Below are 16,043 nucleotides of genomic sequence, written 5' to 3' on the forward strand. Positions count from 1 at the left end.
AAAGATATTTTTAGGATCACTTATTCCAGAAAAGTCTGAAGGGGCACCTTATCGCTGTCCAAGAACTTGGAGAGGCTTATTTATCAGACTCTTGACCAAGCCTTTAGAGATTAAACGACAGCCGAAAGGACTGAGGCTGGGTGAGAGGAAATGACCTGTGCGATACTGACGTGGGGCAGGAAGAGGCCTGTGGGTCCTTCCATGCTGGTGTGTTTGCAGGACAGTCACTCGGTGGCTCCTCACGTATATTTTAGTGTCTGCTCTGTGCCTGGCGCTGGCTCAGTTTAGGGGAGAGAGCTGGGAGCAAGGGACACATGGCCCCTGTCTCCAAGGGCCAAAGATCAATTGGAGAGTTCCTTCTGCCTGGAGTGCCTTCCTTCTCGTGGCACAGTGCCATCCAGGGCGCTTGGGCGACACGCAGAGGCATGGGTCTTGCCCAAACAGCCAGCATGGCTTGGATGTCGGGGTCGATTTGGAGGTGAGGGTGTGCTCAGTCCTGGGTGGGCGTGAGAGACGCACCTGGAAGGCTGAAATGCCCTTCTGTGGAGTTACTCTCCCACCCGGAGGAGATACGGATTCCCTGTGAATGTCCCCTACCCCCAACCAACCGCCCACACCGCTTCCGCAGGGACACATCTAGAAAGTTGACTGGCTGCCCGTTTTCAAGCATGTTGTCACATTTCCACAGAAGTCTCCTTCCATGTGACTGAACAGCCCCCTGCCGAGCTGCGCAGCCCGGCTGAGGCCGCGCCAAGCTCTGACTGTCCTGTTGGGGAAAGTTCCTGCCTCAGAACCAGTGCCCCCAGCCAGACACACCAGGCTGACCCGTCCTTCCTGAGCCCGTGTGGCTGCCACCTGGCACTGCCTCTCATCACTGGACCTCTTGGCCTCTCAGATCCTCAGTTCAGCTCAGGTTTCTCCAGGAGCCTGGTGGGTTTCTTCGGGAACTTTTGGTTTCACTGTCCAGCTTTATTTTATTATTTTTTTTTTTACATGGGCAGGCACCGGGAATCGAACCCGGGTCCTCGGGCATGGCAGGCAAGCACTCTTACCTGCTGAGCCACCGTGGCCCGCCCCAGCTTTATTTCTTGAGGGCTTCCATAGGCCGGCACCATCAAGGGAATGGGGGGAACACAGGAGACAGCTTCTGTCCCTGCCTTGTAGGGTGGCTTGAACTTGTCTAAATGAAGCAATGAGAGAATGAGTCAAGCTCCAAACCACAAGGAAATGGGAGTAGAAACTCGGACACCCCATGGGTTTGTGTCCAACACCCGTTCCTGAGTCACTGGTAACCTCTGGTAAGTTCCGGAACCTCTCTGGGTTCTCCTCTGTAAAACGGGGAAGACGATCTCTGTGCTTCCCCCAGCAAGGCGAGGGTGAGAAAAGGGACAGGCCCGAACAGTGAATTCCGTTTATTGGTCGCTTGTTCATGCTGGGAGCGGTGCTGCGTATTTTATATTGTTGTCTCATTTACGCTTCTTAGCAACCCTATGATGCAGGCACTGTTATTACTGCTGGTTTGTAGAGGAGGAAATTGAGGCAAAGAGAAATTGACTAAGTTTCCCAGAACGTGGTCAGATTTTATCTCGGGCCTGTCTGCCCTGAGCCCAGGCTCACTGCTTATAGCAACTGGAGGACAGTGAGCAGAAAGGCGGGCAGGAAAGCCTGGTGCCTGGCTCTCAGGCCTTACAGCTGCTTCCAGAAGTCCGCAATTCTAGAGATGCTCCACCTCCACCTCAGACATGGAAGCAGGGCCCCCAAGTCCTCTCCCACCAGTGACGGCATGGTCATCCCAGCCTCTACTCTCTGGACCAAATAACTTCAGTTTCTCCAGCAAGGCGGCACCTCGCTCTGAGCCAGAGTCCATAGCATCTCCTGCCTGTAATAGCTCTGGCATAACCCTTTGATGGGTTCAGAGTATTCTCTCGCTCTGTCTTTCCAGAGTTATTCTCCCCATTTGTCAGGTGAGGGAACCCAAGCTCAAGTTAGTTTGGAGACTGACCCGTGGTCACATGGTGGTGAACTCTTAGCCTAGTGCTCTTTTCACTCAACCGAGGCACCCCCATAGAAGATGCTGGTCCTTTACCTACCCATGACCCTATCCTCATGACCCAATGCCACTGTAGTCAGAATTCTGAGGACTCAAGCTTAGGGCATAGCCTATACTTGGTGAATCCATCAATTCAGTCATTCATTTATTCTACCTTTTTTGCTTGCTGTGTTTTAGAGCTTGTACTAGATGTCGTGGACATAGTAATGGGCTACCCTTGGGCATTCAGAGGTTAGGTGTCCGAGGGGCAGGGAAGCAGAAAATGAGCGGACACTTAGAATACCTAAATATGGGAGGCAGGGATGGTTTTCTGGAGGAGGTGATGAGGTGAAGTTTAAGCTGAGACCAGAAGGATGAATGATACTAGCCTCAGAAAATTAGGTTGGGGAGTGGGAGGGAGGAATGTTTCAGGCAGAGGAAACAGCATTTGCAAAGACCTGAAGACAAAGCGGGGCAAGGCACCCCTGAGGCTGTGCCCCTTGGCTCCACCCCCAGGCGCCACCCTTCCATCGCCCAGCTACCTGTGACCCCCACCCACCAGCAGGGCGCCCAGTTCCCCAATTCCCTTCTGATGGACACACCTGGGTGTGGGCGCCATTGCATCCACTCTCTGCTTGCCCATTCTCTTGGCACAGAAATGCTTGGTCTGAATGTGGATTATTTCCCTCCAGGGGGTAACTGGAGAAGAAGCAGCAGGTGAGGCGGCAGGTACAGTAGCAAGGAACATCCTGGCGCCGGCTCTGTCCTGGAGACCTGCAGAAAGCCTTTGTCCTGATAGCCCGTAATGGGTTTCAGGAGAGAGCTTCAATATTTGCTGCAAACAGAGGCACAAAGGAAGTGGAGGGCTATTGTGAGCTCTCCAAAGAGGAGCTAATCCTCCAGCAAACGGGTCTGGCAAGAAGGGGTTCAAGTGCTGGACAGGCGGCTGGGGGTTTTGTCATTTAAGAGATAATAGCATGGAGGGAGACAATCTCTACACAGGTGGAGGGAGGTGGCTGACAGGCACTTCCCAAAGGGCATGAAGGGGGGCAACACCTGTTGGGAAAGCATACAACTGTCCCCCCATGCCGCCAGATCCATGCTGGAATCCTTAGTTATCTCCAGGTGTCTGGACTGCTTTGTCAGTTGTCCTTTGCCCAGGGGTCACTTGAATCTGGGGGTGGTGGGTCAGTCAGGTCTCTGTTAGGCCTCTCTTTTTTCCCTCTGGCTCCCTCCAGCTCTCTCTCCTGACCTCTTTTCAGTCCACTACACACGGACAAGACATTTGTTGATTCCAGGGTGCCAAGGAAAGGGAAACTGACAGTTGTTGCATATCATTAGCATAAAGAGATTGTATTTGCATGAATCTATTTTTAACTCCTCCCTCCTCTGAACCTTCCTCATCATCTTTAAATACAGTACATAAATGTCCTGTGTAGCCACTGGGACAAGAGAAATGTGGGGTAGAGGTAAAGGGGTTTTTCTTTGTCTGTTCTAGGGGCTCCCTTGTGGCTGGAATGGAGGGAAGCAGAGCCAAAGTAAAAAATCTGCAATCCTAGCTATGGGAGAGGTTGGAAAACTCAAAATTTCAATCTTTACATTAACACAGGGGGCCCTGCCAGGACCCCTCACTCTCCAGACAGCTCCAGGGTACGCAATAGTGGGTTAGAGATGAAGAGGAGAAAATGTGACTGTGCAATGCTTTACACTATATTTTGCATAATTATATGAAGTTTGCATGGATGGAATTAGTGTGGACATTTTCAAATTCAACCTTTTTCATTCTAAAAGTTCCTTTTTCTTGGCATTTTCTTTCCTTTGCTTTTGTCACCTTCCTAAGACAAAGCTCTGCCTCCTCCCAGGTCTTGGTGGGAGTACGGTCATGGGATGGGGAGGAGAAAGGGGGCCGGGAAGACATCTGAGATTTTTGCTGCATCCCAGGCAGCGCCATGCCCTCTTCTGTGTTCCGGGGCCCAGGGACACCCAAGGTTTCCAAGGTGTGTGGGATGCTTTCTCAAAACCTCCCCTTTCTTGGAACCCTGTGAGATCTTATTTCCACTCACAAATACGTAGCAGTGGAGCAGGGATGAGGTCTATCCATTTCCCACAAAGCACAAAGAATCTGACTCCCAGGTCACTTTCTGGCAGACACTGAACTGCATCTAGAAACCAAGAGCCTTGCTCCTGAGAGAAGGGTCTGGTCCTAAGCAGCAGCTTCTACACAGCTGAGCAGATTCCCCACCCCGAACGGCAGCCAACAGGCCTCCTCTGCCCCAGAGTCATCACAGGCCATCTCGTCCTCTGGGGAGGGGAGAATAAGGGGAGGAAATCCGATTCCTCTCATAGTGTAGGCCTGGGAATTTATTTAGTTATTTCCACTCATCACCAATTATTATTGTGTTTATTTTTGCATAGAAGATAAACGGACCTAACAGAGTGTGTAACAGACAGATGGGTATACCCCAAAACACCAGGATATACAGTCTTCTCTAGTGTTCATGGGACGTTCTCCAGGATAGATCATATGCTGGGGCACAAAACAGGTCTTCATAAATTTTAAAAGATTGAAATTATTCAAAGCACTTTCTCTGATCACAATGGAATGAAGCTGGAAATGAATAACTACCAAAGAGCCAGAACTTTCACAAATATATGGAGATTAAATAATGTACTCTTAAACAACCAGTGAGCCAAAGAAGAAATTGCTAGAGAAATTGGTAACTATTTGGAGATGAATGAAAGTGAGAATATGACATATCAGAACTTATGGGATGTAGCAAAAACAATCTTGAGAGGGAAATTTGTTGCCCTAAATGCCTACATTAAAAAAGAAGAAAGAACAGAAATCAAGGACTTAACTGCTCACCTGAAGGAACTAGAGAAAGAACAGCAACCTAACCCCAAAGCAAACAGAAGAAGAGAAATAACAAAGATTAAAGCTGAGCTAAGTGAACTGGAGAACAAAAGAACAGTAGAAAGAATCAATAAAATGAAACATTGGTGCTTTGAGAAAATCAATAAAATCAATGGACCCTTAGCTAGGGTGACAAAGAAAAAAAGAGGGAGGATGCAAATAAACAAAATCAGAAATGAGAGAAGTTACCACGGACTCTGAAGAAATAAAAAAAATCGTAAGAGGATACTATGAACAACTATATACCAACAAACTAGACCACTTAGATGAAATGGACAAATTCCTGTAGACACATGAACTACCTACATGGACTCAAGAGGAGCTAGAAGATCCCAACAAACCAATCACAAGTAAAGAGAGTCAATCAGTCATCAAAAATCCCATGGCCAGAGGGTTCCACAGGGGAATTTAAAAAGATATATTTCCATTGAAAAAACTTAACTTACAAACATTTTTAATATACAACATTTCATACATGGTTTACAATCAGTGGCTCACAATATCATCCCATAGTTGTGTATTCATCACCATGATCATTTTTTTTGAACATTTGCATCACTCCAGAAAAAGAAATAAAAAAGAAAAAACAAAAAACTCCTACATACCATACCCCTCAACCCTCCCTGTCATTGACCATTAGTATTTCCATCTACCCAATCTATTTTAACCTTTGTTCCCCCTATTATTTGTTTATTTTTTATCCATATTGTTTACTCATGTGTCCATACCCTAGATTAAAGGAACACTGGGGGTGCAAGGATAGTTCAGTGATAGAATTCTCACCTGCCATGTGGGAGACCTGGGTTCGATTCCCTGTCCATACACTTCCTGAAAAACAAAACAAAACAACAAAAACAAACAAAAAAATTCAACAAATGATGTTGCAATAACGGGACACTCACATGGAAAAAGAACAAAATGTGATCCCTGCTATATAGCATACAAAAAAAAAAAAAAGGAGCATCTGACACAGGTTTTCACCATCACACAGTCACATTGTAAAAGCTATATCATTATACAAACGTCTTCAAGAAACAAGGCTACTAGAACAGAGCTCTACAGTTTCAGCTACTTCCCTCCAGCCACTCCAATACACCATAAACTAAAAAGGGGATACCTATATATTGCATAAGTATAACCTCCAGGTTAACCCCTTGACTCTGTTTGGAATCGCTCAGCCACTGACACTTCTATTTTGTCTCATTTCTCTCTTGCTGCTTTTGGTTAAGAAGTTTTTCTCAATCCCATGATGCCAGGTCTTAGCTCATTTCAGGGATATTTATGTAGCAGAGAAGCTTAGCCTACCTATACTTATGCCTAAGTGTTATTTCCAGAGGACCTCTTTTGTTGCTCAGAAGTGGTCCCTCTATCTCTAAGCCCAAGTATGCAAGTGAAATCATTACCTCCTCCCTACATGGGACATGCCACGCAGGGGTGCCCCTGGCAACGTGGGATATGCCTTCCAGGTATGAGTCTGGTCCTGGCACTGTAGGATTAACAATGTCTTCCTGACTAAAAGGGGAGAAAGAATGGTAACAAATAAGGTATCCGTGGCTGAGTGGGTTCAAATAGAGTGGAGAGGCTACTCCAGAGGCTACTCTCATGCAAGCTTCAGCTAGATATTGCTACGTATCATGGTTTGCCAAACTCCAACTAAAACCATTTCTGCCAATCCTAAAGAACATCTAGAGCTTTATCTGAGATGCTACAAAGGTTCTATGGACTATGATTACTTTCCGGAAACCTACTATCCCAGGATGGGCTCCTAAAACAGGTAAGTCCTGAAACCCAGAGGGCCCAGCCTCTCCAGAACATCAGCTAGTTCCATCCCCCATCCCATATTACCGACAGCCCTTTCTAATATGAAAAAGTTGGAATGGGCGTAGCCCAAATACCCCTAAAAGTTGGGAGAAAGATCAAAGGAGAAGGTGGAGTTAGAGAAGATAGGATTTAACAAATGGTATGACTGCTGAATCATTGTATTGATACTTCTTTTAGACTCCAGTGTCTTGGAGCAGCTAGAAGGAAAAACCTAAAATTGTGGAATTGTAACCCTTACCAAACCCTGGAATCTATTCTACAACAAATTGTTGCAGTGTGCTTTGAAATTTATTACTTTTTAATATATATATGCTATTTTTCACAATAAAAAAGAATTAAAAAAAAGATGAATGAGGCTTAAATGCTAAATTGAAGGGAATTGCTTGCAAAAGTCACTTGCTAGCTAAATCACTTTCTCTACTCCTAGCCTATCCCCACCTTCCCTGCCCCCTTCTTTTATACTGTGTTCTATTGGCTAGACTTTTTTTTTAATTGTTGTAATTATTATTAGCATACTCCAACACTATTTGAATAGCTACTAATAATATGCTCCTAATGCGCATATCAGATGACATCACCCTTCTGTCTGGAAACCTTCCTCAGGTCCCCATTGTTCCTTTCCACAGTCTACAAGGGCCTGGGTGGTAGGGATCCCGCCTTCTTTTATTACCTCAACTCTTACTCTGAGCCTTTGTCATGATACCTGAGACCCTCTGGCAGCTTCCCTGCTTGGAGTACAGTCCTCATCTTCTTTATCCTCCTTGGCCCTTCTGACGGCAGCTCTTCCTGCAGGGCTTCTGAAGTACTACTCCTTTTTACCTTTAGGGCTCAGCTCCACCAACCCCTCAGACAGGCATCCTTCAATTCTCTACCCAGACGGGACCCTATCTTGTTTATTTATTAACTCAATCATTCTCTGTCTTCGGTAACACAGGGGTTTCACCTGCCTGATCCAACTCTGTGTCTCCAGCACCTGTGAGGCATCAGGAACACAGTGAGTGCTCAGTGAATATTTTTTGAATGAATGGAGATGAATACTACCACCCAATGATGGCTTGGGGTGGTGACATGACCAACTATTCTCAGGGTTTGGAAATCCATTTAATTTTCTCTATTCATGGGCTGTCATTGTATAAAAGACAAATGGAGCTGAAGACTTGAAGGTTAAGGGAAACTTTTATAGATTCAAGAGTGATGGATTCGGGGTGCAAATGTCCTGGGAGCTCCTACCAACTGATGGCCTCTCCTCCAAAAGGAGTGGCTGTCTTCACAGAGCACTTGCTGAGCCCCCAGAACTGTGCCAGCTACCATGAGTGGGAAGACAGGGTGAGTTCCGTCTGCAGGGATCTTTGGTCCAGTTTGGAGGGTGGGGGCAGAATCTTTCAGGCTAAGCCTGCCAGCTCACCTGCTTCTGTTGACTCTGGGTAGGTGTATGAATTGCATTAAAATTTTTTTGTTTGTTTATTTTTATTTATTTATTTTTAAAGCTTTTTTTTTTTCCTGTATGCTGTACGGCTGGGGTCACATTTCATTCTTTTTCAATGTGATTATCCCTTTATTGCAGCACCATTTGTTGAATTTTTTGTTTGGTGTTCAGCTGTCTGTTTGCTTGTTTGTTTGAGAAGTGCATGGGCCAGGAATCAAACCTGGGTTTCCCGCATGGCAGGCGAGAATTCTACCACTGAACTACCCTTGCACCCCTGAATTGCATTTTAAATTTCATTTGAAGTGACCACAATGTTAACCAGATGATTTGAGTCCCAGAGGTCATTCAGGGGAGGGCTGTGGGAGTAGGAAGAGAATTTATGTATTCTTTCACTTGCCCACTCATTTACTGAGTCCTTAGCTTAAGGGGACTCCCAGTCCTTTGCCTGAATTCACAAATAGATTTAAAACAAACATCCCTGCAATTGTTCCTGATCCAATATTAACCACTGTAACTGAGCATCTCCTATATGTTAGGCACGTTACATACATGATCACAACTCTTCAAGGTAATTATCTCCACCACACAAGGAAGATAATGGGAGGTTAAGTGACATGTCCAAGGTCACAGGGCTATTAAAAAGGGTCGTCAGCTATTAAAAAGAATATATTCAAACTCAGGCTTGTCTGACTCCAAAGCTCAGGTTGTGTTTTACTTTTGTTTGCAATGGGCAGGCTCCGGGAATTAAACCCGGGTCTCCGGCATAGCAAGCGAGAATTCTGCCACTGAGCCACCATTTCACCACTCTGTGTTTAACATTTTTTAAGTTTGAATATTTGATTCACACAAAAAAAGAATATATGTAACATACATCTAAGATATAAAGCATAATAATAAAATAGTAGCCAGTGAACCAACAACCCAAATTGAGGAACAGAATAGTTCCAACATTATTGAACCTCCCTTTGTCCTTTACCCCCAATATGCCCCACCCTCCCTCTCCTGGGTAACCACTACCTAAATTTTGGGTTCAGCATTCCCTTGTTTTTATATTTTTTGTTGTTCTATGTTGTTTTTTCTCATGCATTTGTGACAAACCTAAGCTAAATTGTTTAGTTTTGCTTAAAATTTTTTTATTGTGGCAATAAAATTGCATTTACAATGTTGCATTACCATCACCTCCATTCATTACCCAAACTTTTCCATCATTCTAAACAGAAATTCTGTACCCATTAATTAAGCAATAACATTTCCTTCTCCCTTCCCTAGCCCCTGGTTACCTTGAATTTACTTTCTGTCTCCATGAATTTGTTTATTCTAGATATTCATATAAACGGAATCATACATTTGTTCTTTTGTATCTGTCTTATTTCACTCACCACAATTTTTCAAGGCTTGTCCACACTGTATCGCATATCAAAACCTTGGTTTTTTATGATTAAATAATATTCCATTGACTAAATACCATATTTTGCTTATTCAGTCATCTGTCAATGGGCATTTGGGTTGTTTCTACCTTTTGGCTGTTGTGAATAATGCCACTATGAATGTTTACACAAAAATATCTGTCTTCTACATTTCTTTCCATTCTTTTTGGTATATACCTAGGAGCATATAATTGGAATTAGTTTTGCTTGGTTTTGAACTTTATACGTACATTACACAGTGTATCTTCTTTTGGGATTTGCCATTTTCCGTAGGCTTCAGAAATTCACTCAGTTGATGTATGTGGCTTTAGTTTGTTCCTTTTTACTGCTGTGAGATTTCATTGTTTGAATGTATTGCATTTTATTTATCCTATTCCCTATAGAAGGATTTTGGGTCATTCCCAGTTTCATTTTTGCTGTTATAAGCCTGCTGCAAAGAAAAAATTCTTGATCATGTCCTCTGGTGCCCACAAGTAAGTAGACGCCTGAGGGGTGCAATTGCAGGGTCATAAAATGCAATTGCATTTTACTCCATATTGCTACAAAAGTAGTTGTACACAGATTATCCTGGAGCCTATTAGCTGGGGGAGGGTCTCTTCAGAGGTCAGCACTGGGCTTTGGAAAGGGTGCTCCAGGCTGTTGAATGGTTTACTGGCTTAACCTCGGGAAATACCAAGGTAAACTAGATTAACCTTGGGAAATAGCCTAAGAATACTCACCTACATGGTGATTCACAGAGCAGTGCACATACTCAATAGTTTATCTCCAGGGCTGAGCCTCCAAGCCTGGAAATACTTGCTCAGCTATCAACAAACAACCCAGGAGAAAAATGGCCTTCTCTAGGTCACAGGAGAACCAAGAAAATGGAGATCTCAACCTCCCCAGGAGAGCTGGTGCCTTCGCCAGGACATATTGGCACTATTCTTTAGGTGCATAACTTTTCCCTGCTGCTGAGTCTCAATGTGTGAGCTTTGGGTTCAAGGCAGTGTGGTGTAAGTGACTTGAGGCAGATGGATGTGGCCGCAATCCTGACCCTGCCTGCTTGTTCTTCCTCCCTCTTTCTGCCTTCCTTCCACCAATATTTACTCTTATTGCTTTAAAAAATTTTGGAATATGTAACATGTTCAAATAGTTCAAAACTTAAAGTGACTTATATAAGGAAAAGTCTTGCTTCCACTCCTGTTCCTGCTTGCCCAGAACACCCCTCCCAAAGCAACCACTTTTATTAGTTTCTTATGCAGCCTTCTAGAGTTTTCTCTATACAAACAAAAATGAATTAAAATTCTTATTCAAGCCCCCTGTTATATAAAATATAGCATATTATAGATATGACTGTCATTGCCTTTTCCTATAACAATGCATCTCAGGTATACAGTCCATGCTATAAATGTAATACAGAGCATTTCATCTTTCTTTCTTTTTTTTTTTTTAAATTAGCTGCATAGTAGTCTATTGCAGTCTGCTAGTATTTATTGATCACCTACTGTGAGCCAATCTCTATGCTGAGTATTAAGGCTAAAATGAAGAATCAGAGCAGGCCCTGCTGGCGATGGTAGCACAATATTGTGAATGTAATGAATACCACAGAATTGCACACTTGAAAGCTGTTAAAATGGAAAATTTTGAGTTGTATATACGTCAACTCATCAAAAACAAAAACAGTCCTGCCCTCAAGGAGGCTACAGCATATAAAGGTAATGCATTGTGGGTGCGATTCACGGGAAATGCGTTCATTGGGAACCGCCGCGGGGTGGGCACTGCTGCGGGCACAGGGGAGATGCTGGCGGATAACACAGAAGAAACTCCCCGTAGAGGAGCCCACATTCCGGCACTGGGATAAGGGAGAATGGGGGGTGGGGGTGGGGGCCCAAACTGGCCTGGAGGGTCGGGGGAGCCCTGCCGGAGAACAGGGTGCTTCCGCCGACACCTGACAGCGAAGGAGGAACTAGCCCAGGAGGGGGTGGGAGACCGCCGCGTTCCCGAGAGGGGTCCGCACGCTGGCCAAGCAGGGCGGGGGAGCAGCGGGCGTGCTCGGGGCACCCAGAGAAGCTCACCCGTGTGCAGCACAGAGAGCGAGGGAGGCTGTGAGATGAGGCCTGACGCCGGGCAGTGGCGGAGGGTGGACGGCCTTGCAGGCCACAGGAAGGATTCTGTCCCCACCCCCAGGGACGTGGCACGGCACAGGGATGGGGGCTGTGTGCGCAGTGGCTAGAAAAGGGGCAAGAGGGCAGGCAGGCGGCCCCTGGGGAGGGCAGGGCAGGGTCACCTAGACTGGGGTGGAGCGGAGGGTAAGGGGCTGAGGGGATGGAGTCAAGAGATGGCAACCAGGAGAGAGCCACAGGACTCTGCAAAATGAGGCTGGTGCCCTCCCTGCGGGTTGCTCTGCGGATTCCCTGATACCAGTCAGGCACTTGACAGCTTTACTCTTGCCCCCGCCCCAGCATCCTTTCTTTGTCCCCTTCAATTTACCAGCTTAATTGGCCACCTCCACCACACAAACACACCACACACAGCACACCCCGGCACACACACTGAATTCCGGCACAGCCATTACCCTCTACTTGAGACAAGCCCCCTGCCCAGCAGGGACCCCGTCACCCCTGCCCCTCCAATGCACGGGGGAGAGGGAGCCTGCACCTGGGCAGAGATGCCTGTGTCGGCCGTGGGGCTCACTGCTGTGCCTGCGACACACCTGCTGGTTTGGGGTGTCACTGTGGTCCTCCTTGGGCTGCGCACGCGTTAGGAATGAGAACCGCCCTGTGCGCGCCCGCCCAGGACCCGACTGCTGGCCGAAGCACGCAGAGCCCGGGCGGCCACCAAATGAGGCAGGGAGGGCCCGGAGCTCTGCTGGGTGGGAGCAAATGGCAGAAACAGTCAGCCTTTCCAGAAAGCCCCTGTAGCAGTCTGGCAGTCTAGACTGTGTCAGGCCCAGCCCAGGTTTATTTGGTGATAAGATTTTGTTTTGTTTCCTTTCAAGCTCCAAGGGCGTGTGCCACCCAGTGCCCTGGCCTGGATTCTCTCTGTTATTCCTCAGGAGCTGGAGATGTCCCTCCGACCAGCCTGAGCTGAGGGCTCTTGTTCAGCTGGGCTCCTCTTCCCTGAAGGAACTGCAACGAAAGGGCCCCAAGAAGATTTGCCCAAAGTCCCCACCAGGCTCCAGTAGCCTCCACTGCTGCCTCCCCCACCTCTGTGCAGCCACGGCATGCACTGGGGGGAAGCCTCAGGCTCGGGGGTGGGGGTGGCCCCACGGAGAGACTCTGATTGCCGACTGTCCACCCAGCCCCCTCGGCCCTGGGGAATGGTTAGTGCATCCCGGGATCGATCCCCAACTCTGCACCCCCATTTGAAACATTCTCTCCCGGCTCCTGACCGAAGGTGCAAGATGTATGGTCTGAGCCTGGGGTTGAATCTCAACTGTCTCGGGCTCGTTTGCAAATGAGACTTGTTTTCCCTTCAGGTTGCACTGGGACCAAGGCCCAGGTGGGCTGGCCAGGGCTGAGCCTTCTGGGGAACCCTGAAAACCAGCTGCTTCCCCAGGACCTGCTTCGCTGGGGCGACCTGTGCTCAGCAGGGCCCCCACGTGGTTTGAAGCTCTTCTGCTGCCATATTGAGATTCCTAATCACTTTTGGATATTGGACCCTGCATTATCATTTTGTACGTGGCCCTGCAAATTGCGTAGCTGCTCCCACTTAACCTTTTGTTGTCTGCCCTTTAGTGTCTTTTGAATTTTGAAGTATGTGGACATTTTTTTTACCTAAAAACAAAGGACAAAGTGAAGGATAAAAACAAACATGGCACACCTCTTATTTATCGTGCAAGCTCAGAAACAGTCCCTGTGTCCACCCTGGCACACGCACACTGCCACACACACAGCCCCACATACGACGTGGCCACCCACAGTCTGACTCCCAGGAAGCCCATGGGACAGGCAAACTAGCGCCCCAGGGAAGCAGTGCCGTCAGTCTGTCAGAGCTCGAGAGGACACAGAGACAGCGGCCCCAGGCCCAGCCTGCTCCCGCGCCAGCTCTGGCCGGTGCCATCTCATACCCCAGATGTGAGCTTGGGGAGAAGGGGCCCCCCAGTCTCCCTTACTGATTTCCCCTGACTCCCCGACCTCTAGGCCTCAGGAGCTCAGGAAGGAAACTTCTGTGGTGGGCCTGGACCTGGCCTTGGGAGCCCCTAAGAGTTGGGCTGTCCACCGCCTTCAGGCCGGGCCCTGCCCGAGCTGGCTGTAGCCAGAAGGAAAAGTCTGGGCTCTTCAGGTGCCACGTTCTGGTCTTGTCACAAATGCCGATCAGGAAAGCCATGTTGATTTCTTGCCTGAAACATTCTGTTGCGTTTTTTGCCCACTTCTCGCTAGGCCTAAGAAGTTAGGAATCTCCAGAACACGTCCAGAGGTTGCCAACAAACTGAGCGTCAGTAGGATGAAAACACCCGCTCCTCAAGAGTGGGCGGTGTCCACGTGCCCCTTAGCCTGGAAGGGAAGGAGCACTGCTGCCCCCTGGTGGCCAAGATCAGCACAGCCTCAAGGAGCCTGTATCCACCCCTACTGGGGGTGGGTACCGTGGGAAAATCTCTAAATCCCGGGTGGGGCCTGGTTCAGGGGGTGCGGGAAAGAGTCCAGTCTCCTTTGCCTTGTCCCTAGGACAGCAGCTTTGAGTCCTCAGGTGAATGAATGTCCTTTCCCTGTTCTTGGAACACAGCACATTTGTCCTTGCCTCAGGCCCTTGGCTCTTACGGGTCCCACTTCCTGGAGTGCTCTCTCTTCCTCCAGATCTCAGCTGGCAGCTGCCTTCTCCAGATCTAGCCCTCAGGCCAAATGTCACTTCCTCGGGGAAGCCCTCCTGGACCACTCTGTCCTAAATAGCATCCCAATCACCACCACCACCACCACCACCAGCCCCGCCCCTGTCCCTCTCTATCCCATTACCTTCTTTCATTTTAGTCACAGAACTTACCTGGTATTTGAAGATACTTGTTTACATTCTATGTTTATTTACTCCCACCCCTCAGCAGAATGTAGGCTCCAGGAGAGTTGAGTTCTTGTCTGTTTTTTTTTTTTTTTTTTGTCATTGAACTTCAGTACATTGTACATTGCAGATACTCAAAAATACTTGTTGAAGGAATAAATAAGTGCATATCAACAAAAGCAGTGAGATTTAAGTGGAGCTTCTGGTCCTGGAAAGCACACTCTGACACAGGCCGGGCACATATCGCCCCCCTGGACAGATGAACAAACCAAGGCTTATGAGCACACCCAAGGGTGAATGAACCAGAGTCCCTGAGGCCATTTCCTGGGCTGCCCCAGGAGTTGACTCAGTCCTGAAGAGTTTCTGCCAGGGGTTGAGCGCAGGTCCTGCCCGTGGGGTCCAGGCCCTCAGTCCTTGGCTCTGGTTCTTGCAGGAAGCTGAGCTGTAGCCATGTCCAAGGCTGAGCTTGTGGCTTTGGTGTGTGTGTGTGTGTGTGTGTGTGTGTGTGTGTGTGTGTGTGTGTGTGTGTGTGTGTGTGTGTGTGGTGGGGTAGCACTGAGGAAGGCTGGTCCACAGGGAAATATGACAGAGATGGTGAACTGCCTGCAGAGAAGCGTGTGTTTAGAGAGGCAGGTGGCAGGGAAACCAGAGTCAGTAAGGGGAACTGTGACTCCTCGAGGGCCAGGAGTTGGCTGTAGCGTTGAGGGCTTCACCTAGCCCTGCCCTCATCTTCTCAGCCTCAGGCAGGGGCTGCCCTCTGTGTTCTGGGCGAGCACAGACATGGTGGGGTGGAAGCCTAAGCAGCCTGCTCAACTTGGGCAGGCAGTCGGGGGGGGCTGGCCTCCTGACCCCATCCTCCTGGACGACCGGCCTCAGCGCAGGTCTTGCCTTTGGTGGTTCAGCAGCATCCACCTCTTGACTGATCTTCTGGCAAGAGCTTGATGGAGTCTGTGAGGTAATTCTCTAAGATGTTTCGATACTGGGGAAGGAAAAGAGAAGTCAAGGTCCATGTCTGAGTTGCAAAGAGCACAGCCTGCCCTCTGCTCTCCTTAAAGGCCCATGGGTTTGTGTTCCTTCCCCACTGTACTGTTGGGGACTGAGGCCCCCATGTTTCCTCCCCACCCTCTCCCACCCCGTCCTCCACCTCCAGCTTCTTCCCAGGAGCCCAGAGAAGTTCAGTGGCTGGGTTAGGGGCCTAGGTTTCCTGACCTCTAACCGACTCTCCGCTCCCTCTTCTCTACCACAGTGTGGGCAGTGTCCCTCCCCTGGAGCACCATCGGTGAGGCCTTCCCCACTGTACAAGTCTGAATTGTAATGATGCATGTGTGCGTCTCCCTCATCACACCATGGGCCTCCAGAGCCTTGCACGGTGCCTGGCATGACATACTCCATACGTGCTTCTTGGACCATCAAGGGGTCTACGTCTCTTCATCTTTTTAATTGGGGGATGACAGC

At 48.1% G+C, this 16,043-nt stretch overlaps 1 protein-coding gene and 1 long non-coding RNA gene across 6 annotated transcripts in view; one reads left to right on the plus strand and one right to left on the minus strand.

Moving 5' to 3' along the window:
- The first annotated feature begins 712 nt into the window (after positions 1-712).
- On the plus strand, positions 713-9,269 carry LOC143680957 (uncharacterized). 2 transcript variants are annotated; one of them, XR_013174268.1, is made up of 3 exons: positions 713-930; positions 1,165-1,298; positions 4,445-9,269. It is a non-coding gene; the product is annotated as an uncharacterized LOC143680957 (long non-coding RNA). The 2 variants fall into 2 exon arrangements; XR_013174269.1 differs by having other exon boundaries at positions 7,699-9,269.
- The window catches only part of RAB7B (RAB7B, member RAS oncogene family), a 34,590-nt gene continuing 22,768 nt past the window's right edge, over positions 4,222-16,043 (minus strand). For 2 of the 4 annotated variants that reach the window (XM_077157587.1, XM_077157589.1), the window contains exon 6: positions 7,922-15,567. In XM_077157587.1, coding sequence (XP_077013702.1) covers positions 15,487-15,567 — 81 coding nt within the window. In that variant the 3' untranslated portion in view covers positions 7,922-15,486. Of the gene's footprint in view, positions 5,772-7,921; positions 15,568-16,043 lie in introns of those variants that run through there. The other 2 variants (XR_013174267.1, XR_013174266.1) reach the window with 2 other exon arrangements.

Source organism: Tamandua tetradactyla, chromosome 4 (genome assembly GCF_023851605.1).
Source record: "Tamandua tetradactyla isolate mTamTet1 chromosome 4, mTamTet1.pri, whole genome shotgun sequence".
Classification (NCBI taxonomy): Eukaryota; Metazoa; Chordata; class Mammalia; order Pilosa; family Myrmecophagidae; genus Tamandua; species Tamandua tetradactyla.